Consider the following 27,293-nt stretch of genomic DNA (forward strand, 5'->3'; position numbering starts at 1 on the left):
CCTCTGTCAGGCATCTGTGGTTGGGATAAAGTTTGGACTTCACGGTCCATGGTCTTAAGTGCTGCTTAAGTTACTTAAGAAACTCCAAATCAAATGTTACCAAATGGTATTCTTGAGCCCTTCTAGGACTTTGACATCTTTGGTATACAAAGTATTGTCATTAAGACAATGGTTTCTGGGGCTCCAGCTCAGTGTTTTGGGGCAAATGGGAGGGTACTGAATCTTAGGGGTATCCCTTCCTTTTCCCCAGGGGTCAGAGTCAATTCCTGAGACCTTTCACCCCTCAAACAAGCTCTTCCTTTTCTTCATGTTGAGGTAAGGCAGAGGAGTACAGATGAAGCAAACAGGGCAGAGAGTAAGCAGCAAGGTGCCTCTCTAAGTTATGAAAACTTGTGTAAAAGAAACCTTGTGGTGATAATGACAGTTTCACTTCCTGGTCTTTGTTGAACTACAGGTTGTCAGGAAAGCCCTGTCACACATTTACATGCAGGTTAAATTTCTCAAAATCTGAGTCACAACAGCCTAGTAACTGTGGGGAATATGATACAAATGCTGCTGTGCTATTGTCATTGTCAGTGGGTAAATCTTTTTAGCAACTTGATGTGGTTGGTTTTCTTGGATCTGATGGGAACAAATCCAGCTACGCGCTCCCTCTTTGTTAGATGGTCTTCCTTCCTTTTAACTGATTGTTTTGGACAGGGATTCTGATAGACAAGATGAAGAAATGAAATGCATTTTCATTTTCATTAAATACTGCAGGGCTTTCCAAAACAACCCGTGACAAACTTATCATAGGCCAGCATTTTTTACTTTTCTATGTGCTTTTGGAGGTTTTGACACCAGGGATGAAAATGTGCTTTCCAAACAGTGTGGACTTTACCTAAAAGTGTTGTCAACTGAGTCATAATGAGCATCGTGGTTCATTCTTTTCCCATTGTTGTCTTCATTAGGTGTACGATTTCCCCTAATCTCATGCACAGACAGTCTGACTTGATACCCACAGGTCGGATTGAGCATCTTCTATTCATTTATCACTTTCTAAAAATGAGCAAATCAGACCAACTCCTAGTTGCCATGGATGAATGCAATTTGGGTACCTCAGCTTAAAACAATAAAGATGAAAGTGATGGAATAATATTAATTTTGTGCAAATAAGCATCTTCCAAGCTATAACAGAGGATGGAGGATGTAATCCCAGAGTTGGACTTTAAACTTGGATCTGAATTTCAGAGTTGTTAGTAGGTATCTGAATATTAGGTTTGGAAATGTTGAACTGGCACACACATTGTGTTACTTCTAATCTGTTCTGTTTTCCAGGAAAATGGACACTTGTTAAATATTCTCCGTTGAACAAACTGAGAAAGTTGTAATGTATCTTGGGTTCCTGTTAAAGAAAATTTTAGCTGGTGAATCTTGCCGATGCCCTACTTTGAAGGACTTAACTCATGTTGAAGGCTGCATAAGACTGCGGGCATGGGAGTTGTATTTGGGGAGCAAATGGGCAGCTTCAGATGGTTTTGTTGCCTTTCTACAGAATATAGCCCAGGAGGAGTTGGTGAAGAGCATGAGCTTTTAGGCTTGTTGCTTGCTTTTCTCAATATGGCCCATTCAGAACTTCTCCCTTGAAATTAGAACTTTATGCTAGGGAGAAAGCAGGACTGAAAATGAACCTGAGGTTTCTCCTAAGTTCCAGTAAAGCAGCCTCCACTCTGAGTCAGTGATTGAAAGAGTGAGAACACAGGAAGCTAGACTTTGTCACCAAAGAGCCCAAAAAAAGGGATCTAAAATATTTTTTTCAAAGAAGAAGCATGAATAAAATGATGGGGAAGACACAAAATAGAAGAACAGAGAAAGAAGAAAGAGGAAGTAGAATTCAGGAGGAAAAAAAAAAAAATCATAAGGCATTAGTCCATTGAAATGTGAGAAAGGCAAAATCACACCCAACCTGCTCTAGCGGGGTTTACCTATCAAAACTTTAACTCGGAGACATGGGGACTCCTCTTACCTATTTATCTCAGAATTTTCCATACGGTGTCAGGAGATATGCTAGTTAAAGTAGCAATGGTGTGCCGGTTATCTTTGTTTCCTCCTATCTTTTCAGATGTTTTACACCTGAAAGTATGAAATAACAACTTAAAAGTATGAAATAATCAGTAACTTATAAGCCATGCCCACAAATGGAAAGTGAAATGTAAAACTGAGATGGTTTGGAGGAGAAAAAAAGGATTTTAAAAATAAACCCAAATGATCCACATGAATAAAAGATTTATACTTTTGGTCCAGATCCATGGTCCACTGAGGTTAGGATTTTGACTCAAAGAGGATAATAAAGGTTATGGAAGGTCAGGGATATAGAAGTCCAGAGCTGCCATTCATACCAGTTGGTTCATTGGTTAACTGCTTAGCTCTCAACCTTGTCAAAAACAGATCTTGCCTGAGTGAGTTTCATACTACCGATTCTTTTTTTTTTTTTTTTTTAAGATTTTATTTACTTATTTGACAGACAGAGATCACAGTAGGCAGAGAGGCAGGCAGGGAGAGAGGAGGAAGCAGGCTCCTCGCTGAGCAGAGAGCCCGATGCAGGGCTCAATCCCAGGACCCTGAGACCATGACCTGAGCCGAAAGCAGAGGCTTTAACCCACTGAACCACCCAGGTGCCCCCATACTACCGATTCTTTAACAGCAGTGTAGGCCTTATGTCACGGTGAGATCACCCCCACCCTGGGCAATGTAGTGGGACACTTCCTTCATATGGTCTTCCCTCTGCCTGCAACACCTGATGGGATCAAAGCCTGCTAATACAGAGTGTAAATAAAGACTTATTCCTGGCCACGTCCACTCCAAACTCCTAGAGGACAAAATGTCCATCCAGCAGTTGCTTCAGGAGTATTTCATTTCATGAGTGAGAAAAATCAAAGAGAGTATGTGTGGGATAGCATGGACTATAGGATTCTTACCCATGCCTTTTATTTTTCAGTACCTATGTCCCTGAGCTGTTGTCCCCATGCCATACCAACTCCATGGGCCACATTCAGAATCATTCAAAGTTTCTTTATTTTATCCCCATCAGTTGTTATAGGATGTTCAATTGCACAGAAACTCCTCTAGGTACTTTTTAAAAAGATTTTATTTATTTATTTATTTTACAGAGAGAGAGAGAGAGAGACAGCAAGAGAGGGAACACAGCAGAGGGAGTAGGAGAGGGAGAAGCAGGTGTCCTGTGGAGCAGGGAGCCCAATGCGGGGCTTGATCCCAGGAATCTGGGATCATGATCTGAGCTGAAGGCAGGTGCTTAACGACTGAGCCAGCCAGGCACCCCTCCTCTAGGTACTTTCGGTGGTAACCTGAGAGTTATCTATTGTATACTCATGAACAAGTCATCTTGAGCAAGAACATCTGCACTCCCCTCCTCCCAGGCTTGGGTGTCTGTCAGGGACATCCTTTACCAGAATTCCCTATACCACCGTAATAATTAGTATTCTGTGAATTCTCAATGCATATTAAGGTTTGTGATAATGAAAAGGTGATCTTTGACCTATTCCTAGAAATGGGCAGTGATAAATATACCAGGATACTGAAGTCTTCCTTATTTTAAAGGAGAAATCTCCAAGACTTAGTAACTCCATGATGATGGCTGGAGGAGATCGGTTGCTGCGATTTGATGGATTTGAGTAAGGTAGAAAGACAGAACAAATAATTTAAATAATTTAGAGCCTAATTCCTTTTCACTTCTCTAACAGATCAGTATGATTTTAGTAAGTAACTGCAAACAATTCATTCTGGGTTCTTTATTCTTAATTTAGGAGGAAACTTTTGCAAGTGAAACAAAGGCTCATTCTTTTTCTTTCATAAGGAGCTGAGGATATTTTTCCATGAAACATTTAGCATATGCTCCCCACCCCCCCCACACACATGCATCAGAATGCTATCTACAGAGGGTCATCCTGTTTTCTCTCTTCTAAAAACACCCTTTCAACACAGTAATTCTCCAATTTGAGTGAAGGCAGCATTCTATATCTTCCCTGAGGTCTATCTACCTTTCCCACCTCGACTGCACTGTGGACCTCTGTTCTCTGAATTCCAGAAATGGAAGATGCTTTCAAAAACTAACACTTTTTTAAAAATAGTGACTCTGGGCGCCCTCTGCTGTCAAATACTTAAGTTCTTCAGCTGCATACCAGTGATAAAAGCAAGGCATGAAGGCAGGGAGGGATTACTGAAAAAATCCAAACATACACCATACACAAACATTAAGTATGTATATGTGTTTCTTTGTACATGTAATGTATGCATATTATATGTATGTCTGTGTGCATGCATATATACCTTAACTGTTTTTACTGCGTGGCCCCTTCAAGGTTCTGCTGAATCAATAGCACAAACTTTCCTGAAAAGTGCACCTATGAGCATGTATACACATGTACACACACACAGAGCCACCATCTGGGCACAACAATACACAGACAGAGTTAACAATGTGAGCTTTGGCATCAGACCAACTGTGCGTGCCCACTCCCTGCTATTACATCAATGGCCAAGCACTTAACTTCTCAGTTTGTTTCCTCATCTGTGAAATGGGGTTTTCCTGAGGGTTAAATGAGATACTGTATATAAAGTGCTTTGTATAGAGCCTGACAATGGTTAAGTCTCATTAAGTGTTAGCAGGGTTTTTGCCTTTATCTTTTAAACCCTACCATACCGAGCCCTGTTGTTGTTAAATTCCTTGTTACTTCAGCATCAGTGTATCAAAGAAAACGCTGTGCTCATCTAAATTGGAGATGACATTTCCTCTGTTCTCCACAGTTTTACACAGGGAGATAAACCCTGTGGCCCAAAAGCCTCATGTGGAGTTGCTTCATCCGTCCTGGCTTTTCAGTGAGCAGCATTCATGTTGAATTATCTTCGGACGGGCATGTGGCCATCCTGCCACCAGCGACAGAACGTATTCTTTAAACTGGTATTAATTCAGTAATTTCCAGCCATGAAAGTGAAGGCCTCCTTAATCCTCTTGAACTTAATGGCGACACAATGTGTCCCCGTAGAGTGCCATGGGACATACCAGGAGGTTCTGCTGGGTTGCCAGGCGTGTGACTTCGATTCGTGGATTCGAAATCCATTCGAGTTGCAGGGCAGTCACAAGCGGGGGTTACGCCTTTTTTTGTGATGTACTTCAACACGATGTCCTGCTGCCTGGAAATGAGGGAGATCTGGGGAATTAAGTGACATGGGGATGCTGGGCTCTTTTGGGTGAGGATCTTGGTCTGAGTTAGGGCAAGGAAAAGGAATCAAGAAAGATGAGGGATACTAATTAAGCAATGAATAGGGGCTCCAGGTGCCTTTTCCTCTCAGGGCCTAATTAAATGAGGACTTCCTCTATCCTAAGCACCCACCTTTGGAGTATTTCAGCTACAGGACAGAGATTACCAGCCAGATGTGGGGTTTTCTTTCCTCTGGGACTTTTTTCCCAGACCTCACCTTAATCACTGTGGTCAAGTTGCCCCTGATGCTCTTGGAGGCCACAGTCCTTGGAAGATCAACTCAGTAAGGCAGGCAGGTGTGTAGGTGTGCTGTTTGGCAGTGTTCTGGTCTTGTTCCACCAGTAGCTGGGAAGTTTCATGTCAAATTGTATGTCCTCCCCCTACTCTCCCTTCTTTCCAAATCACTTCTGTCTCAGATTAGCCAAGAGCCTACAAACACTGGGGGGAAACCCCATGGAGAAAAACTAAGAAAGAGGGCTCTGGCCAGGGTGTTAATGCACTCATCACCTACACTCCCTTCTTTGCCATCTTGCTTCTTAAGGGCTTGGCTCTGGCTCATGTAAAACTAAGATAGAAAGAGCAGTGGGTTTATGAGAAAGTTGTGAAATATTGAAAGCAGAGCATAGCAGGCTATACATATTAACCAAAACCTGCCATTAATTAATTCACCCTTTCAAAAAATATTAAGGCCACATTTTAGTATTGTGGTATAGTATTATACTACATAGGAACTTTGGGGTCATGTAAAACAGAGGTAGGATAGTTTGTCCTTCAGAAGACACTAGATATACTTGGAAAAAGTCCTTTAACAACACAAGGCAATGTACCTGTCAAAATGGATGACAGACTATCAGTGCTTCTGAAGATCAGAAAAGGTCCTTGTGAGTGTGTGCACATGCAAACAGGCACATGCCACTTACTATCTACGGGGTGAGAAGTATCACGCCAGTCGTTAACAGTGTGGCCATTTCCACAGATGCTGGTCTGTTCTTCTTGCAGAATGCAAGCTCATGGTAACAGAGGTCATTTTTTAAATCCCATTTTGACTCCATGCATGTTAACAAAAATATTTTAATCAGGATTACTCCAATATCAATTTTTGCTCCAGGTACTTTTGAGGTAACACCACTTAAACCAATGTAATTCCTTGATTCATTTTTTTAATCTTGTGAAGCTGAAAGTATACATTCTCTTTTTAAAATTTTTATTAACATATAATTATCATTTGCCCCAGGGGTACAGGTCTGTGAATCATCAGGCTTACACATTCCATAGCACTCACCATAGCACATACCCTCTCCAATATCCATAAGTAGCATAAACCATATACCTTTAAAAAATCTTTTTTACCAAAACAAGATGGGATCAGGAGGGAGACAAACCATAAGAGACTCTTAATCTCACAAAACAAACAGGGTTGCTGGAGGTTGGGCAATAGGGAGAGGGTGGTTGGGTTATGGACATTGGGGAGGGTATGTGATTATGGTGAGCACTGTCAAGTGTGTAAACCTGTACCCCTGGGGCACATAATACATTATATGTTAATAAAAATAATTTTAAAAAATATTTTTTACTTTTCTGAAATATTTCCACCAGGGGATTAATTCACAATGATTTGGCTCACCACACTTTTTTTTTACCCATAATGTATGTCAAATTTGTAAACAGAAATATTATTAAGTAAATTTGAAACTTGAGTTATTTTTGTCAAGCTCCGTTCTATTCTGCCATATTGCCTTAGTTTACATGGATATGTATGCACATGTGTGTGTATGTATACATGTGTCTGTGTGTGTGTATATATATATGATCTGAAAACACTAAAGAGATACACTTTTTACTAATCTTAAATCATAATGACCTGGGACTCCTGAATCATTGATTCCAGGGGAGAGGGTTTGGGATTGAGGTGGTTCATCAGAGTGAGGATCCTCAGGAGTAGAGACAAAAGGCACACATACAACACCTCATCGGGTACTTGCTCAGGAGTCCAGGCACAAGGCCATTCTTACCGGCTCTTCCCTCTTTGTGACAGCAGAGACCAGAGGACCCAGAGATAGTATCTGAAATCCAAGTCTCCTGTGCACATAAAACAAATACAAGCTTCCTCATAAAATAGTGGTATATAATATAGTCCCCAGAATAGCAACATCAGCACCTGAGAATTTATTAGGAAGTCACATTTTTGGACCCTGCTCCAGATCAGTGGAATCAGAAACTCTAGAGATGGAGCCTAGCATTCTCAGTTTGAACAAGCTCTCTAGATAACTCTGATGCTTGCTAAAGTTTGAGGACCACCGCCTTATACTGAGCTGTCATCATGGCTATCAAAACAAGAGGTGAAAGGAACATATCCAGAAAGCAAAGATTTGCCTAAAGAAAAAAAAAAATCAAAGCTTAAAATATCCTTTAAGCAAGATCAAGTTCCCCATGAATTCCTCTCTGAGGTTCTCAACAGGAGTAGAGAGTGCCTAAGAAGTTTTTATTTGCTTGCAAAGAAACAGAGAAAGCTGTACTTTTGCCTGCTTGAATTGTAGCAGATGAATCCTAACCTCTCCATTACATTTTCTCAGTAATAGTCCTTAGGAATTAGTTCAATTTTGTATTAATTCCTTGGATCACTGTCAACAAAAATGTCAGCCCAAATTGCCCAGGATCTGTCTATTTCACCAGAGTCTATTCTTCAGGAGGATTTTGATCACTTTGTAAGGAGTACTACCTACCGAAGCAAAGAGCAAATGACTAGGCCGAAGGTCTTTAAGTTCAACACGGCAGTGTAAAAGTGTTCTGCTTTAGGAAAGGGAGGTCTTTTCCCTGTGGCATCTTAAGAGCCTTTCATAGTGCCCTGTCCTTTGTAGCTGCTTAATATTGATTTGGTGAAGAAGTGGAGAAACCATAAGAGTTCTACAGCTTGAAATGCCTGCTAGAAGAGGTGACATGTGAGTTAGATCTTGAAAAATGGGCAGAAAAGGATGGATAAAGAGGGAGGGCATTTTATTTTATTTTATTTAAAGATTTTATTTACTTATTTGACAGACAGAAATCACAAGTAGGCAGAGAGGCAGGCAGAGAGAGAGAGTGGGGAGCAGGCTCCCCACTGAGCAGAGAGCCCGATGCGGGGGTCGGCCCCGGGACCATGACCTGAGCCGAAGGCAGAGGTTTTAACCCACTGAGCCACCCAGGTGCCCCAAGGGAGGGCATTTTAGGTGGGAGGAGGAAAGGATACATAACGGCTGAGCAAAAGCTTGGGATCAGGTCTAAATGCTTGGGACTGAGCAGAAGGCATCGGAGAGAAAACACTCTTCACAGGGGCTTATGATGACAACCAATAGCTAACAAAATGAATTAGTGAGTTAAATGAGTACTCATCCTCTCCTATGATCCCTACCGGGCTAGGTATGGGGCTGACAGTGGAGAACAAGACAGACACGATACCTAAATCTAGTGAAGAACAGAGAGTGGTAGGAGGATGGTCAGTGTGTGGATGCGTGAAGTACAAGTTATGTAGGCAGCTCCCCTAACCTGAAGTTAAGCAAGCAGGAGGCTCAAGAAAGCCTTTTCAGACAACAAGATGCCTCAGTTATGGCCTGAGGAGGGAAGAAGTGTGGAGTAGCAAGGAATGGGGTGGGCTAGGCAAACCTGGGCCAGGTTATGAAGAACCTTCTAAAACTACATTAAAGAGACAGCTTTATCCAGAGGGGAGTGAAGAGCCCTCAGAAGGTTTTAAACAGAAAAGGACAAGTTTGTTTTGGAAATCTCACCGGTTGTAGTAAAGACAGCTGAAAGGACTGAGGATGGTTGCTTTAATTAGAGAAGTAGCAATGGGAAAGAAGTTCAGAGAGCTTGCTGGAAAAAAGTCTCTGATAGTTTAAAGCATGTCAGTATTTCCTTGACATTTCCACCAATGGAAGCTGGAATGAATGCTCCCTCCCTTTGAATCTGAACAGGCCTGTGATTTGAGTGGAAGTGCTGCCATGGAACCTCTGAAACCAGGTCGTAAAAGGTGACAACAGCTTCTGCCTGGTCCTCTTGAGACACTCCCTAGTACTGAGCCACTGTGCTGTCAGGGAGCGACACGTAAATGTTCTGACCCCAGTCTCAGCTGAGGGCCCACCATCAGCTGCCATAAATACTAAGTGAGGAAGCCTCTGCGGTGACTCTAATCCTAGCCATCAAGTGACTAAGAACCACCTGAGTAAGCACTGCTTGGCCGAGCCAGTCAATTCTAACCATAATGAAAAAAACGATTGGTGTTTTAACTAGCATGTTTCAGACATAAAAAGAGAGAACCAGAACACTCTCCTGGTAACACCTAACAAAGGAGATATCTTTTTGTCTCCTTCTCATACTGTGCTGGACTCAATCACAGTGACTTTTGGACTTTGAAGCAGCAGACATTTTTATAATAAATGAAACAATCTACAAAGGCATGTAATAGAGTTGGGGAATAAGATGTTCTGTCCAAATATTCTCATTACAGAATAAGTACATGCTTTAGGCAAATTATCGATTGCAAAAAAACACCATTTTTCAAAGAAATTATGAAATTTTGAAGAATGAAATGCTCACTATAGACTAAGCAAACTTTTTCTTTGATGGTTCTTTAGCCTTTAGAATCATCTATTAATTTTTGGAGTAAACGAGGCTCATTAGCTCCCTCTGTACTCTTGCCCTTCAGCATAACTTATGGGAAGAGGTCGAAGAGCCCAGCTTTTACCAGCAGCAGAGCCACCATAGTCACTGGCTGTTCAGAGCAGCAGGGCTTTGGAAGGTCATGACTGCTATTTATTGCTCACACTTTTTTTTTTTTTTAAACTAATGAATGGTTGTTAGCTAACAACCAGGGCCACAGTCATACAGGGCATAATAGCCATTCGACTGCTCTTTGCGAACGCCAGAGAAGATAAAAGATAAGTTGGGGGACAGGAAGCACGCCCTATTATTCCCTCAGACTTCGAAGGTAGAGAAATCCAAATGCCTTTTTCTGCAAACACCGGACACAAAAAAATACAATTAAGATTTTCTAAAGGCACAGAATGTTCCTTAGAAGGGGCTAAGTCTTCACAGAGCATAAGCAGAAGGAAGAATGCATTTGTTATAGGATTCTTCAACTAGGTACTCACATTCTGAATGCTACTGACAATAATAACAATAGTTAGCATTTAGTAGCACTTACTCTGTATAACCCATGGTTCTGCTTGCTTTACATTTATTATCTCATTCCATTCTCCAGCAGGCCTATGAGGTGGTTCTGATTACCCCATTCAACAAATGAGGAGAGTGAAGGGAGTCGGTGGCCACACACTAAGCCACCCAATAAATGGGAGCCCTTTCCTAGTATTCTCTCTTTAAAGAGACAGAACATGCTCTCTTGGGAAGGGTACTGGACTAGGAAGCTGGATTTTCATCTCAGCTTCACCTCTAACTAGTTCTACCAATTTGCACCAGTCATTTCCTTCACCTGAAAGATGATGGAATTCAATGAGGAGATTCAGACCATTCCTCCTACTCTAAAATTGCTGATTCTGTGAACAATTCTTGACTCCGAAAAACAATCAAGTTAAAAGTAAATCTTAGTTTTTGAAACAACACTGAAGAAAGAGTGTACAGAACACTAAGACGACAGATGGGAGGGTTGGACATCAGGTGGGCCTTTAGAAACAAAAGGCACAACTCACAAAACACAGCACAGTGCTGTGTTTCAAACCATCATTTGACAGACCAAGATGAGGAAGCATTAACCTGCTGTCAAGGCACATTTCTTTTCACAAACAAAATAAAGTATCCCAAGAGAAAAGAGAAGATCATTAACACGACAATTGTAGAACCAAACATTTATGATCCACATAAAAAACAAAACAATACAGATAGCATTATGGGGTATTTATTGGCACTTATTTTGAAAAGCACATGGCCTGTCCATAACCACAGTGGTAACCATCTAAATTTTGTTTACCTACCAGTTCTCGGTTAGTTTGTGCTGCAGAGAAAACAAAACGACCTCAAGATGTTTTCTCAAGAACATTTTATTTCTCTTGTTTTTGAGAAAATTTGACACTACTGAACCTTAAGTGGAAATTTCAAGTCCATATAAGTATCTTATTTTAGGTCACAGATAAAGGATGACAGAAGCCATGAGAAAATCCTGGGTTATTGCCCAGTGTGGCACGATAGGTTTTAGACGTCCTGAACTCATTAAGGGAATAATCTGCAAGTAATTACTCCCCTGAAAATTCACTGAAGCTGACCACCTAAGGTGAATTCCTTCCCACTGAGGCTTACTGGGTTCTACTTTGGTACCAGAGCTGGACTGCAGACTACAGCCATGTTCCTTCACAGATCCTCAGAGGTTTACACAGGGGAAGTATCCTTCCTGAAGGAACAGAACTTTCCGCTTGATTGTATTTAGATCTTCACAGCAACACAACATTAACTTCTTCAGTCAGCATACCAGTCAGTCCTCAATGCACTCGGAAGTTTAAGAAGACCAAGTGTTTGTTAATATGCCATCCACTGGTGTACAATGCCTGATTTCTTAGGAAGCCATTGACTCACTAAAAGCAGGCCCCTTCTAGCTCAGACCCATGGGAGGTTTAAACCAAGTGTTATTCTGCCCACAGGGACTGATTGAGCGGCTGGAAGGTCCGATGGCTGACTGTCCTCTTGTTTAACAGCATCATGTGGGATTTCCTGTCCCCAGGGGTGTGGCAGAGCAGAGTATCCAACGTGTAAGTGGTGACCTGGCCATTTACATGCAGTTTCCCATAGATCTCATCAAATCTGGCTAGAAGGGCAGGCACATCCTTCATTTTTTCCCTCGCTTTGGCCAGCTGGGATAAAGAAAAGCAGATCATTATATGTCTGCAAGATTTCTTCTTTGTTCTTCTTATCCTCCAAGAAGCAGAGATACAAATGCATAAAAATGTACGGTGTATACCTATATGATGAAAACCAGCGTACCAGGGCACACAGAAGTATGAATGGATTTCACAAGCTATACACAAAATTCAGAATTAGTACCTGAAAATCATTCCTAATATCTCATAAAAAGGGTGTTCAAATGGTACATAATATACAATGAAACATAATAGGATAAAGAGTCAAATAGCAGTGGAAACAAAGTTTGCCCAATTTGACAATCAGAGAGGGAGGTGGGGCCAAATTATGTGAAGATTTATAGCACATGGTCTAACTTTTCTGGAATTCATTCCAGAAGCCACCAGAAGGTCCAAATTGGGATATGATCTGACTTAGGTTTAAATGGCTGTGTAGTGACATGGAGGGTGAAGGCTAATTGGGAGGCTAGTATCATAGTCCAGATGAGAAAGGATGACAGTCTAAACCGGAAAATGTATACATAAGATGGAGAAATAGATGTATAACAAGTATATTTGGGAGGTTCAACTGAAAGGATTTATTGTTGAAGATGTCAGGAAAAGGGAAGAATCAAAGATATCTTCCCAATTTGGCTTTAACAAATTGGTGATGGGTGAGGTCATTAACAAAGATGGGGAAGATGGGAGGACCAGATTTGGAGGGGGAACAAATCAAGAGTTCTGTTTTGGACATGGGTGAGATGCCTGTGAAAGGTCTAAATAGGCAAGTCAAGGGACTGTTAGATATATACCAATATAATGCAAGGAGGAGACCAAAAGTATAAAAAGTATAAATATTTAGACCAAAAGTATAAATATCAGAGTCACAAGTGTATAAATGCTATTTAATTCTATAAAAATAGGTGAGGTCTAAATTATAATGCAGAGCTACTTTGTAAACAAAATCAACATTTACTTAGTTCAATCCTTATTAATGATACAACCCATGGTAAAGCATCCTACTCTTGATTTTGGCTCAGGTCATGATCTCTGGGAAGTGAGATGGAGCCCTACATAAGGCTCCCTACTCAGGGTGAGTCAGCTCTCTCTCTCTCTCTTTCTGTCCCTCCCCCAACTTGTGCACACACACACACACACTCTTTCCCTCTAAAAAATAAATAAATCTAAAAAACAAAAAACAAAAAACTTCCCTTTAAAAAGGAATGATAAAGCCTAACATTTCTTTCTTTCCTTCCCCCCACTCTTTTTTTTTTAAAGATTTATTTATTTGACAGAGAGAGTGAGACAGCGAGAAGGGAAACATAAGCAGGAGGAGTGGGAGAGGGAGAAGCAGGCTTCCCAGTGAGCAGGGAGTCCACTGTGAGGCTCAATCTCAGGACCTGGGATCATGACCTGAGCCGAAGGCAGACGCTTAGCGAGTGAGTCACCTAGGCGCTCCCAAGTAAACATTTTCTGATGAAAGTTACTTGTATTCCAGGTCCCTAAGAAATCCTCTGGTCATCTTCTAAATATATCATAACCTTATTTGCTGCTGGCATACCTTTCTTTCAAACAAGGGCTCCCCACTGAACCTTTAGGTAAGAAGTTTTATAGCACTTTATTATGTTCTTAAAAAGAATAGCTTCTTTATTCCCTACCTCATGTCGTAGGTAAAATGACTTGAAGTGAAGCATATGGTTTCCCAAAGCAGCCAAGTAAATATACCAAGCTAGAGATAACTTTGCTCTAAATGCATAGACCACATCAGTTCTCTCTCACAAATATCAAATGGTGTCATTAGAACCATTCTATGGTTTAAGCAGAAAAGAGATTGTACTTCATTGTTAGTTTAGTTTCAAAAAAGAAATCAATGAAGCAACAGCTCATGTTTGGAGTGGTTTTAGTCATAGTAATTAAGAATATCAATAACTCTCCAAATTCCGCTGGTGGTATACCAGCACCTGATCTCCACACATGAGACGTCTTTAACAACTGCTGGTTATCAACACCCCACAGCGCATCTGTATGACACAAGTGTTACAGAGGACCCTCTGCACCTACTGTCTGACAGGCATACTCTGAGCTGGCTCAAAGGCTGCTGGAGTCAGAGCAGTCCCTTATTTCTCGATAGCAGTTCCCTGCACCGCCCCACAACAGCCAGCAAACACACGCGATGAGAGGTGGAGATTTTGAAGTAGATCAGTCTTACAGACTTTGGGGGAAAAAATATCAGATAAAAACCCGTATTTTTCAATATGGAGTTTGGATGCTTAAGTCATGTAATTGGGACAACATATGGATGGACCAGGTCTAAGTAGAGTGATTCACATCAGTGCTATTGAGAAAACTAAAGTGTGTCAGTAATGGATGTACACAATTGTGCACTTTAAAACCTGTTTTTTTTTTTAAAAGATTTTATTTATTTATTTGACTGAGAGATCACAAGTAGGCAGAGAGTTAGGCGGGGGGGGGGGGGGAGGCTCCCTGCTGAGCAGAGAGCCCGATGTGGGGCTCGATCCCAGGACCCTGGGATCATGACCTGAGCCGAAGGCAGAGGCTTTAACCCACTGAGCCACCCAGGTGCCCCTAAAACCTGTATATATTTCCAGTTCCCCTACCTTTTTACAACATACTCCAAAAGGGCTTGGGTGGACCACCACCTCCAGAAAGCTAAGAATTATAATAGAAATGAGCTTTAAATTAACTGAACCCTGACAGTTTCCTGACAAGCAACCTTTGCCAGCAGGAAGAAGAGTTTGGGTGGAAGTGTGGAAACGCAAAGGGGCTGGGAGGGCAACAGTGTGGCAGAGGGGGAGAAAGGAGCCAGCTGCACTCTACCACCAACCCTGCTATCTCAGACTCGAGCAGGGACCTGTACTATCAAAAGCCAAGGGAGGGAGGAAGAAGCTAGCAATAGGCCCCTTCATAAGTCAAAATGACAACACAAGTATCATTACTAACAAACTGATCGCTGCCAGTAATTTATGATTTCTTTACAGTTTTTTCCCTTTAGCTATATATGTACAAATTAATAAATTTCAAATGACTTACAGTAACTCTTCTTTGTTATCCCCCTCCCTTTTTTTAAAGATTTTATTTATCAGAGAGGAGAGTGAACGAACGCACAAGCAGGGGGAGCAGCAGGCAGAGGAAGAGGGAGAAGTGGGCTTCTTGATCAGGAGCCCCAATGTGGTGCTTGATCCTAGGACCCTGGGATCATGACCTGAGCTGAAGGGAGATGCTTAACCCACTGAGCCACCCAGGCATCCTGTCCTCTTTGTGTGCTTGCCATCAGTGTGAGACATGGGTTCATTCATTTCCCTTTGCTTTCAATTTTTGGAAATTGCTTACCATTTTTATTTAATTTTGTTTTACAGTTTTGCAGAAACATTTATACAGTTCCATTAGCTGGCCTATTTAGTACCTAAAACCACAGTTCTAATTATACAAACTTTAATATGTTTTTATATCTGGCAGGTCTAGTACCTCTTCTGGTACTAGAATCTTGTTAGTTTGTTCTTTCTAGTAAACGTTAACTAGAGAAAAAAACCTAATGGCACTTTTATTAGGAGGTTACATAATCACAATCACTTGGGAAGAACTGATTTGATGGGGTTGAGTCTTCCTATCTCAACACACAGCATGTCTTGTCTTTTGTTTAAATAGGGAAGACTTTTTTGTTAATGACTTTTTTATTTGAGAGAGAGCGAGTGAGAGAGCACAAACAGCAGAGGCCAAGGGAGAAGCAGGCTCCCTGAGGAGTGAGGAGCCCAAAGATCTGAGCCAAAGGCAGACATTTAACTGACTGAGCAGCCCAGGTCCCCAAGACCTTTTTTTTTTTAGGATGAGAAATACTGTAGCTGATTGTTCGCTGATAAGAAAGATCCACAGGGAAGGGGATATTAATGATGCTCAAAAGAGAGTAAGACATCTTTTGAACTGATGCCCTGCAGTCGGTAAGAGGGATGGGCTCCAGGGCTCAATGGGGGAGACTGCTCTAGAGAGGTGTGGATGGTCACCACAGGCTCGGCAGGACGGGAAGAGGTTGTCCCTGCAGCAGCATTCTCTGTGGATTGCTTCCATTTCCTCCAGGAAATAGGAAGCAGGGGTAGGGGAGTGGGGAGAAGGCACTGGAGGCTTGAGGAGAAAGTAAAGCGAAAAGGGGAGCAGTATCCAGGAAAACAGTCTGTGTGGGAAGTTGGGGTGGGAAGCAAGATGGTGAGAAAAAAGTAAAAGGACAAAGGTTTTCCTAGAATTTCAGAGGGTATTTTCTGTTGCAAGAAAAATATCGTTGCACCCAAACTCAGAAGTCTTATAATAGGAAGAAGACAGGTATTGCCATATCTGACACTCTTTAAGGTGGCAGCCTGGAGAATGAAGACAGTAAGTGCACATTTTAATGAGAGCCCTTTCACCTTTAAATGATTTCTGCAGCAATCACATACTCACCACTTCTTCTGAGAACTCTTGTCTTCTCACAAATTTTGATAAACTTCCTTCTGCTGCATCCTTTAGTATCTCTATGAGGGTTTTCAACATATTTGCCTGGATATGAATCAAAATCTGAATACAAAAAACAAAAAAAATCAAGACTGAGCCAGGGCTCAACAATGAGATAAGTACTCTGTTATACCAGCTTACATTTAGAGGCATCTACCTGCTTTCATGCTATTTCCTAATTCATTCCCCTGCACAAGTTGAAAAATACTTCGAATATATGTCTACCAGCCAAAACTTATTTTCCAATAGCTAATCAAAACATCTCAACTTCAAAACTTGCTTAAAGGTAGTATTGCAGAAAATAGGGATTGTGGAGTCTGGCACATTTGGGCTGGAATCCTGGCATGAATGGTCATATATTTAATATGCTACATGAATGGCTATATATTTAATCTCTTACAACTTCTGTATTTGTAAAATGAGGAAAATAGGTTTACATCTCACATTTGAGTTACTGTGAACATCAAATAAAATGCCAGCACACAAGAGGTACTCAAACATTATTAACAGTTTCTTCCTCCCTAGTCCTTCTAGATTTAGAGAAGACAATCACACAATCTTGTAAGACTGACTCTGGGGCAAAAGAAACCTTTACCTTTGTTTACTTATTTACATTAGGAAGTTGCAGGCAAATCAGTTGCTGGAGGTATAAAGTAGAAGCTGGTTCAAGGCTTAATGAGGTACTCCTATTTACACTGCAGCCATTAAGAAACTTTCAAAACTGGGTACCGTACTTGGCTTTTAAAATGATACCACTAACTACCTTCCATCAGATAGACACGATTAAGAAAAGAAAAATTTCCCAGGCACCTGGGTGGCCCAGATGGTTAAGTGTCTGCCTTCGGCTCAGGTCATGATCCTGGAGTCTCAGGATAGAGTCCCACACCAGGCTCCCTGCTTAAAAGGGGGTCTGTTTCTCCCTCTGACCCTCACCCCCTCGTGCTTTCTCTCTCTAATATTCTCTCTCTCTCTAAAATAAGTTAATAAAATCTTAAAAAAAATACAACAACCCACATTTCCCCTTTTCATTACCAACATTCGCTAGTACAATTTGAAAAATACAGAAAGGGTTAAAGAAAACAAGAATAAGCCAGAATTCCCCAACTAATGTTATCTGCTGTTTAATATATTTGGAGATGAAATTATAATTTCATGTTTTATTTATTTGGACATGAAATTATAATTTTCCTCTGATCTGATGCTGCTTCCTGTCAATTGTTATATAATTATTATTTCTCATTAGCAAATTATAGAATACCTCATTTTTAATAATGAATGCATAGCAATCCATCATATACATACAATGATTCATTAAGCAATACCACTCTTCGATATATTGATAAATGTGCATATATTTAAAAAAATCTTGTTAACTTCTAAGACTTGATTTTCCTAGAAGTGAAACTACAAAGTCAAAGGATGTAACCATTTTAAAGGCTCTTGATGCTTTGGAAAAGTAGTGTTTTGGAAGAGCTATTCCTTCTTTTTTATAGCAAACCAGTTAAGTTCTTTCTATAGCCCATTTTAAAACAATTTAAGTTTGACTATCTTTGGTCCCAAAGAACAGAATGAAAAGATTCCAAGTAGACTAAATCCAAAGAACCCAATGTAAGTCCAGTGTTCTAAAGCAAAGGCAAAATCATAAGCACACCTTTCATTAGGAGGCAGCACTCCACAGATTTCTCACATTCAAGCAGAAGCTTTTGTTCCAGACTATTTTTCCAATACTGCCTTTGTTCCAGGCTATTTTTTCAAGGATATGCATATAACCAACACCTTGGAAAGACATACACGGCAGACAAAAGGGCAGGCATGCTTATTGCCCATTTTGAGAGATCCGAGTTCTCCAAATTCAAGACTCCTCTCTTAAACTATAACCTCCTGTACGTATAAAAGGAATACAGACCTCATGTCACCCTATGGGAATTGGATTTAAGAAACTAATGCAAAATGCAAATGTTGTAGCTACTACCACTGCTCTAATTAATAAACTTCACTTCACCTCTCCGTGACTTGTGAACTCTACTGTATCACAAACTACGGAAGATTAACTTGTTAGCTTAAAAGTAGGATAAAATCTCTTACTAATAGTACTTCAAACTCTTGTTAATAAAAACCAGCTGACTGGGTTGGCAGCTATCCTATTGAGGGCAAGGAGAAGTCGACCTTGTTACATCTTATGTCTCTAGTGCCTGGCACCTAGTAGACCCTCAACAATAATGAATGAGAAGAGCTGAGGTCCCCCAGCAATTTACACAGACAAGTCTCCTAGAGCTCCACACTAGAAACTATTAATGATGTGCTCCTGGAAGATTTCAACATCTCTTCTTAAGTTTTCCCAATTTTTCTCCCTGCCTCCAGCTACTATCTCTGACTCAGAAGGGATTTCAAAAGTCAAGTTCAATTCCTCGAAATATACTGATGAAGAGCAATAGAGATGAGGCAGTTACTGATAAAAAGCCAAGAAAAAATGTAAAGCTAGGAGAGCCTGTCTCAACTGAAACCTTAGGTTATGGTTAAGGTAAACTAGATCTGCTTTAATCTTACAAATTCCAAACAAAAGGCTGAGAAAATTAGCAAGGAATAGGGGGAATTTAGTTAGGAGAAACTATTCAAACAACTACAGAAGGACACTTCCTGCCCCTCTGATTTTCTGAAACCCTAAGAAATGTTCACAAATCATTGGATGTCTTTGACCAAAAAAGGGAAGAGAGGCCCTGACCAAGCAGTAATTTGCATTTCATCTTTTCCTTTTCAAGTCTGCTATATTTGAAGTAGAATACCATAGTGGAGTAGGGATTGCTAGTTTTCTAAATAATATCCATCCCCCTCCCCGCTTTTTTTGATTAACAGAACTCCCTAACTTCAGCTGATGCTGCCATGTACCAAACTCAAAGACTCTATTTCTCAGGTTTCTTTGCTACTAGGTATGGTCAACAGGATTACGTTCTTGCCAATAACATGTAAGTACAAGTGGCTGGGTGAGACAACCATTGTCTCCACGGATGACATGGAGACATGAATGCAAAGAGACATCCATCCATTCATGGAGACATCCATTCTTCCCACTTCTTGCTGGAATAGGTGTAATGGATGGAAATCATATGCTCAGGACGATGCTGTGAAAATACAGAAAGAGGCTGGGTTTCTGATGTTACCCTAAAATGTCACACCAGACCCAAACTGACCATCTCTGGTTTTCTACATGGAAGAAAAACAAAGCTGTTCATTTGTATAGACTCTTATTTTTCTCAAGTCTACACTGCTCTCAACTAAAATGCAATTCTTAACTTCCAGGCGAGATGCTGCCACAAAGGGATTTATGAGAAATGAGTTCTGTCTCCTTGCCTACCCCATGAAGCCTAGGAGACTTCCTAGCATGGGCTCTCACTTTAGGGTGACCTTAGTGACTGGAGAAAGGGGCATTAAAACATCTATCCATGTTGACAAATAATGACAAAAGCAGCAAAACTAACCAACTGCCTATTCCCCTGCCAGGTAATTCAATTCCAAAATGGGTGTCCATTTGGAGACATGCCTTATTTCTAGAGACATGATTAGAATTCAAATAGCACCAGTGGAAAGCTACCCCCTGTTGTCTTGGCTACTTTTAAACATATTTAGAAGTGAAAATTAATCCTTTGATATTGATCAACACTGCTAAAGAGAGGACTATAGTTCTTTTGAGATTGATGGGTTTAAATTCAGACAGCAGAGCCAAAATGCATGTGCCTCAATGAGATCATCTGCTAAATCAATTCAGTGTGCAGCAAGTATTAGCTGGGAAAATGGAAAATCAGGCCCTCTGGGTCATATTGGCAGCAGAAGCAATTTTGATGAAAAGAAAATTAAGTTGAGGGGGGAAAAAAATGAGGTGAGTTCAAATTCCAAATAGCAGCAGGAAAAAATTTTAGTATAATACATTAATTTTTAAAGTAGATCAGAAAAAAAACTTCATTTATTTCTGCTACTACTGACAGACTTTCTACTCAGCCTATTTGTCAGGTTTCTGTTTCTTAATAATTAACAAAGTGCCCTTAAGGATTCCAAGTAGATGACTCAGCCTTAGAGAAGCAAGGGCCCATTAAATCAGTTTTTTAAAACCTGCTCTAATAACAGAGATCTGAATCTGAAAGATTATTAAGCCTTAGAATGGCACCCACCTCTTTTTCAATATCCCTAAGGAAGCCAAAACAGATTTACATGAAATATGACCAACTTAGACTGGACATTTGGAAAAAGTTCCTGAGTGAGCATTTTTAAACAATAAAATGGTCTTTAATTAAGTTTCTGAACAACATATACTTCTGTGACCCAATTCATGGAGGGGATGAATCATATTCAAGATCAGTTCAAGGTTCCTTATATAGCGCTTGCCCAGAACATGCTCATTCCACCAGATTTAAGTGCCTCCATTTCCTTTCTAGCTCTCAGAGAATAGGAGCTACTCCTGCTGCTCGGGCTCATTAGCATATTCCCACCGTGCTCTGGATTTCTCCTATACAAATATTACTAGATTCTCATAACCACTGTGACAGATAGCCAAGGATTGCAAGAGTTGAAGCATCTAAACTCAGGGACAAGGAATGCGTGTAGTATCGGCAAGTTGGCTTTTTGACATCCACTCCTATGTCCTTTTCATCATTCAGAGGTGCAGCTAATCCCAGTCCTGGATTAGAAAAAGACACACCCTTGTCTCTGTAGGTCTCGAGTGGTAGGGAAATCCTTGACTTTGTAGTCAAACATTTTTGTGTTAAAACTCTGACTCTGCTTCATAATTAGCTTTAAGAACTTAGGTGATTAATTACCCTTTGAATCTCCATTTTCCACATGTATGAGATGGCCAAATATTGTTTTTACAGTATCATATAAAACAAACCAATGAATATTAAGTAGCTAAATTAAATTAAAACTCTGCTGATCTGTAGCTCTTCAATTTCTCACCACCAACCCTTATTGATCCCCCCAAGCTCACTTCAACTCTAAGAAAAGCTACCAGTGACCCATACAACACTCCTCTCACCATATTCCCTGGTATGTCTTTCCTGCAGGATTCTATGAACCACCTGAAATGCTAACAATTCTACTTCTGTCCCAATCATGAAATGAGTTCATTTGCAAGCCTCTCTCTCTCTCTCTCTCTCTCTCAGAAGCAATGATACACTTGGATACCCAGAGCTGTCCAAATCTAGTAGGAAGCAGAGAAGAAGGTACAGCACATATGGCACCTACTGGGAGGCCAGGCTTTCTAATGTGTTTGGCTTACTGATACTGTTGGCTAGAACGAGGTGAGCTTCTGGACTTTGGACCTCTACCACTTTGACTTCCCAAATCTGCTCATGCCTGTGAGCTTTTCAGGCTGATCCATCTGCTCTGACCTGCAGTTTCTGCAGAGGCATGTAGTCTTGGGATAGGGGCTGTCTGCAGTAGGCTCTGACAGGGAGGGCTGTCAGCTCTCTTAGATTTCTACACACTGGTGCTATTTCTTCCCTGTCTTTTTCTGATGATTCCTCTGCCTCACCACTGATGACTTACTAACTCACTTCGGGGTCCTCTTACTTTTTTTTGTGGCACTTGTCAGTTCCTATCAGACCCACTGCTAGTTTTATATAAATGAGCTCTTCCCTGACAGCTCTGACATTCATCCCCCCTTGAGGCTCACGTACTTTAAAAACTGCAAGATCTCTTTTTGGATACTTTTCTAGTATTTAGTCTCTTCCCTTTCAAAATCATCTTTTTTTCAGGATCACCACTATCACTGTGTCCATCTATCTGGTTGCCTAGGCTCATCCTTCCCACACATAAAAGGAGTTTGAAAAGTCAACGTGAGATCAAATATAAGGTAGTCTTATCTCAGACATCTTGGCAATCTTATTGTCCAAAGTTTACTATAAAGGCTCAACTAGTCTTTCTCTTGAAAGTCATCTAGGCACTGTTCTGGGGGTGACATCTGAGGATAATCACTGTGGAAGAAATGAAAACCATGGAACCTTGGAGTAATGCTGAATTCCTATTCACTAGGTTATAGGATTTGTTACATATAAATATTCTTCTTTATGTAACACACTTCATTTCAAACAAATAAAGCATTCACTGAACACTGATTATATGCCGGTACTATGTTAACTACTTTAAATGCATTATTCTTTCAATTTTCTCAAGGAAAAGACAGTAATGTATTCATTACTACTGCTATTTCAGATAAAAGGAAAATGGGGAACATAGGGTTTAAGTAATTTGCTAAGGATGAGCTCAAGGCTAGTAAGAAGTGATTATGATTAAAAGTTCACAATCTTTTAAATGGAACCCTCAGCAAAACTCATCTCCCAACACAGAAGGCCCTTTCACCCTCATCCCTCCAATCCCATGGCCCCGTCCTCCTCCAGACTGCTCAGCAATTCCTCCCTGAGATATGCTCAGTCTGTTCCCACTGGTCAGCCCTTCACTCCCCATGCTGCAACACTGCACTGGCTGTGAGCCCTTATCCTAGTTTACACTAGGACAGTTTATAATAGAACAGAATTCTGTTCTTTTGACAATGTTTTCCTCACCTTGGCCCCTTAACGTTTCGAGACTAAGTTCTTGAAAGTTAGGGGCTTTTTTTTAATGCCCATAGCAGAAGTATACTCAGCATAAACAGGGCCTCAGTAGGGGGTGGCTGAGTGAGGCCAGTGGTCATTGATGTCTCTAATGACCAAAGAGGCTCCCTGTCTTTTTCACTGCTCCAGGAAGGTATGGATAACTCACTGCTTACTGGGGCAGATGGGCTGTGGCAGGCTGACAACATTGAATGAAAATAGCTACCATATACCGAGTGTTTACCATGCCAAGCACTATTTTATGCACCATAGGTATACTAAATCCCTATGTTTGGTAAAATGAATCGGATGCAATTAGCACAAAGATTTTTCTCAAGTCTTAGTCAAGAGAAAATAGAGTCCTTCCTCTCTGTATCTATAGCCTTCTGTAGTCATGTATTATACTTGCAGCATTTAGCTACATCAAAATTCAACATACATATATAAAAAAATTTAGATATCATTTTACCACCTTCCAAGCTTTACTTTAAACAATAAAGAAGTCACTTACATTTAAATTAGTGCACAGTACGTTTTCTTGCTTCATGATTTGGGAAAAAATGGATATTGCTTTCGCCACCTTATTCTAGAAGAAAGAAAAACAAGTTATACTCCAAGTCATATGAACATTCCACTGCTATCATAAAGATTGTTTATTTTTTTTAAGACTTTATTTATTTATTTGACAAAGAGAAAGAGCACGCACAAGCGGGGTAGCCTCAGGCAGAGGCAGAAGTAGGTCCTCCCATTGAGCAGGGAGCCCAATGCAGGACTTGATCCTAGTATCCCAGGATCATGACCTGAGCTAAAGGCAGAATTTAACTCACTGAGCCACCCAGGTGTCCCACATAAAGACTATTTAAAGATAGCAAGATATTCCTGGGCGCCTGGGTGGCTCAGTCTATTAAGCATCTGCCTTCGGTTCAGGTTATGACTCCAATGTCCTTGGATCAAGCCCCAAATTGGGCTCCCTGCTTAGCAGGGAGTCTGCTTTTCCCTTTCCCTCTGCCCCTCTCCTGCTTGTGCATGTGGTCTCCTCTATCAAATAAATAAAATCTTTAAAAATTAAAAAATAAATGATAGTAGGATATTCCTGTTCATAGTGCCCTAGGGGTTTTCAAGTCCACAAAGAAAAAGTTTTTCTGGTAATTGAAAATGAACTTTCTTATATCAAATGTTTCTTACAGTTGCATCTTACTGAATTTTTTTTTTTTAAGATTTTATTTATTTGACACAGACAGAGAGATCACAAGTAGACAGAGAGGCAGGCAGAGAGAGAGGGAGGAAGCAGGCTTCCCTGCTGAGCAGAGAGCCCAGTGTGGGGCTTGATCCCAGGACCCTGCAACCATGACCTGAGCCGAAAGCAAAGGCCTAACCCAGTGAGCCACCCAGGCATCCTGCTGAACTTAAAAATGCCTCCAAAACACAATTTTTATTGAAGTAGAATTGACACACAATGTTGTAATAGTTTCAAATGTACATCATAGTGATTCAACAACTCTATACATTATGCTATGTTCACCACAAGGGTAGCTGCCACCTGTCACCATACAGCGCTAGCACAATGCCATCAACTATATTCCCAAGGCTCTGCCTTTCATCCCGTGACCTATGCATTCTAAAGCTGAAGATTACTGAATGTTTTAATAATCTGCCTGCATTCCAGTTTTTAAGATGGAGGCATAAAGGTGGCATTTCTCCATATCCCAATGGAAGATTTAAAAAAAGAGAGAGAGAAGGAAAACAAGATGGAGAAGCAGATATGCAAACTCCCAACCATGAAAATGCAAACTCCAACTATGACATCACTAGAAGAAAGCAGAAAATTCAAACCACAGAAGAAATGGACGCACTGCCAACAACATAGGAGACAGAGCACAGGGGTAAGGTCTGGACAAAGTGGTGAACAGACACCACTGCTGCCTGTCTTAGCAAGAGCCCACCAAGTGGTTCTCAAAGGTGAGGGGCATTCCCTGAAGTATGAAACCTGAATTCCATTTACGGTGATGGTAATGGAATTTAGGACTAGTAATGAGAAGTCCTTTGAACACTTCTTGTGGCAAAGGTGAGGCTAACCAAAAATTTAAACAAATGATCTGTATTTGCAGGAAACAATCTGTTGCCACGGTAGTGTCAGAGAATGAGATTTTTCATTGAAAACTGCCTCCATGCCTATTCCCATTAGCCAGGGAGAAATAAAGCCTACGCATTACATAAAAATTCCTACTAGTCTAGAGCATGGCAACATGGCTCTGGTCTCTTTCTGACATGAATCTTCTGTAAGCGGTTGGTTCAAGAAACTTGTTTCCAATGTCGAGTACTCAAAAATGCACCAGCACATAATCTATATAAAGACACTAGAAGGAACAAAAGAGTGAGAAAAGGGATATAAAAATGAAAAAGAAACAAAATCAGAAAATAACTGGCAGATGAAGAAGCCCCAATAGAGAAATGTTTCCATGGATACAGAGGACAGTAATGAGAAAAACAAACAAGATCAAATGACTCAAAAGCAGGGAAACAAAATCAGGCATGCCTCAGAATCTCCACAGCAATATTCTCTACTAGAAGATAGAAGAGCAATGCACAGAAAAACCTCAAAAATACCAAGTGTCACCTCAAAATTTTATATCTGGTCAAAATGCAGTTCAAGACAAAAAAAAAAAAAAAAACACCAGGCAAATAATTTTAAATACCAAGAACTTGGGGAGCACTCTCCCTCTGAAGAAGGAAGATGCTTTACTAGAAGACACATTTCAATCAACAAAGGGATGACTGGAAAACCAACAGTAAATGAATATTTTTCAATATATGAATATATTTAAATATATGTAAGAATATATATTTAAATATATATAACACTAAAACAAATGTGGGGAATATGGTTACAGAATGGAGCACAAGTGTTCTAGTCTTGGATAATGAAGACAAAGGGAGAAAGAATGTAAGAGAAAGTATGCTTACTGCCTTGTCTTTATTACATGGGGTCAGAAAAATAGCATTTTAAAGCTGACAAATCAAGCACATTTAAGAGAAAAATGAGTACCATGAAAGGTAATGTATCAACCAGAATTGGATAGTGGAGAAGGAAAATGAGAGAAAAAAGGAAATATACTAGATTCAGCATTACTTACATTAGGGAATTAACAGGTGAAGTGAAGGTAATCGGAGGACTAAATATATTAAATCAAGTTATGGTTTTAGAGTAACCACTAAAGCAAAAATACAAACCAAAACAAAGAAAACAAACAAAATAAGTAATTTTAAATGTTATAAAAACAAAGCATAACTGAAACCTAAGATGAAATACGCTCTGTCTACCTAGATAGGTTAAGTTAAAAGAAAGATTAGCAGTATATCATGAAACAAAGTTCAAATCTATGCAGTGTACCAGAGATACACAAAAACAAACCAATTCAGAAAGACTGCAAATAAAAGGATAGGAAAATGTGTATAGGAGGTAAATACAAACCTAAATAAACCAAAGAGGCAAACAAAAACTGGGGGTGGGGGGAGATATTAACATTAGGCAAGGGAAATTCAGAGTTGAAGCCTGAAACAAGACCATGAGAGTCACTTTATAATGCTACAGTGACAGATTCACAAGGATAAATGCATCAGTGTTATATCATAACTGTACATATCAATGTTGTTTCCTGTCTTGCTAATCACGTTACCTGATTTCAAGCTTTACCACAAAGCTGTGATCACCAAGACAGCATGGTCTGGCATAAAAACAGACACATAGACCAGTGGAACAGAGTAGAGAGCCCAGATATGGACCCTCAACTCTATGGTCAAATAATCTTCGACAAAACAGGAAAAAATATACAGTGGAAAAACGTCTCTTCAATAAATGGTGCTGGGAAAACTAGACAGCTATATGTAGAAGAATGAAACTCGACCATTCTCTTACACCGTACACAAAGATAAACTCAAAATGGATAAAAGACTTCAACGTGAGGCAGGAATCCATCAGAATCCTAGAGGAGAACATAGGTAGTAACCTCTTCAATATCAGCCACAGCAAATCCTTTCAAGATATGTCTCCAAAGGCAAAGGAAACAAAAGCGAAAATGAACTTTTGGGACTTCATCAAGATCAAAAGCTTCTGCACAGCAAAGGAAACAGTCAACAAAACA

General features: G+C 40.4%; 1 protein-coding gene across 2 annotated transcripts in view; it reads right to left on the bottom strand.

Moving 5' to 3' along the window:
- Positions 1 to 11,266: 11,266 nt before the first annotated feature.
- Positions 11,267 to 27,293, bottom strand: part of PTCD2 (pentatricopeptide repeat domain 2) — a 30,546-nt gene continuing 14,519 nt past the window's right edge. For both annotated transcript variants that reach the window (XM_082722983.1, XM_082722984.1), the window contains 3 exons: positions 23,663 to 23,737; positions 16,523 to 16,636; positions 11,267 to 12,088 (listed from right to left, as the gene is read on the bottom strand). In XM_082722983.1, the coding sequence (XP_082579109.1) occupies positions 11,864 to 12,088; positions 16,523 to 16,636; positions 23,663 to 23,737 (414 nt within the window). In that variant the 3' untranslated portion in view covers positions 11,267 to 11,863. The remainder of the gene's footprint in view (positions 12,089 to 16,522; positions 16,637 to 23,662; positions 23,738 to 27,293) is intronic.

This window comes from Mustela nivalis, assembly GCF_964662115.1.
Source record: "Mustela nivalis genome assembly, chromosome: 3".
NCBI lineage: Eukaryota > Metazoa > Chordata > Mammalia > Carnivora > Mustelidae > Mustela > Mustela nivalis.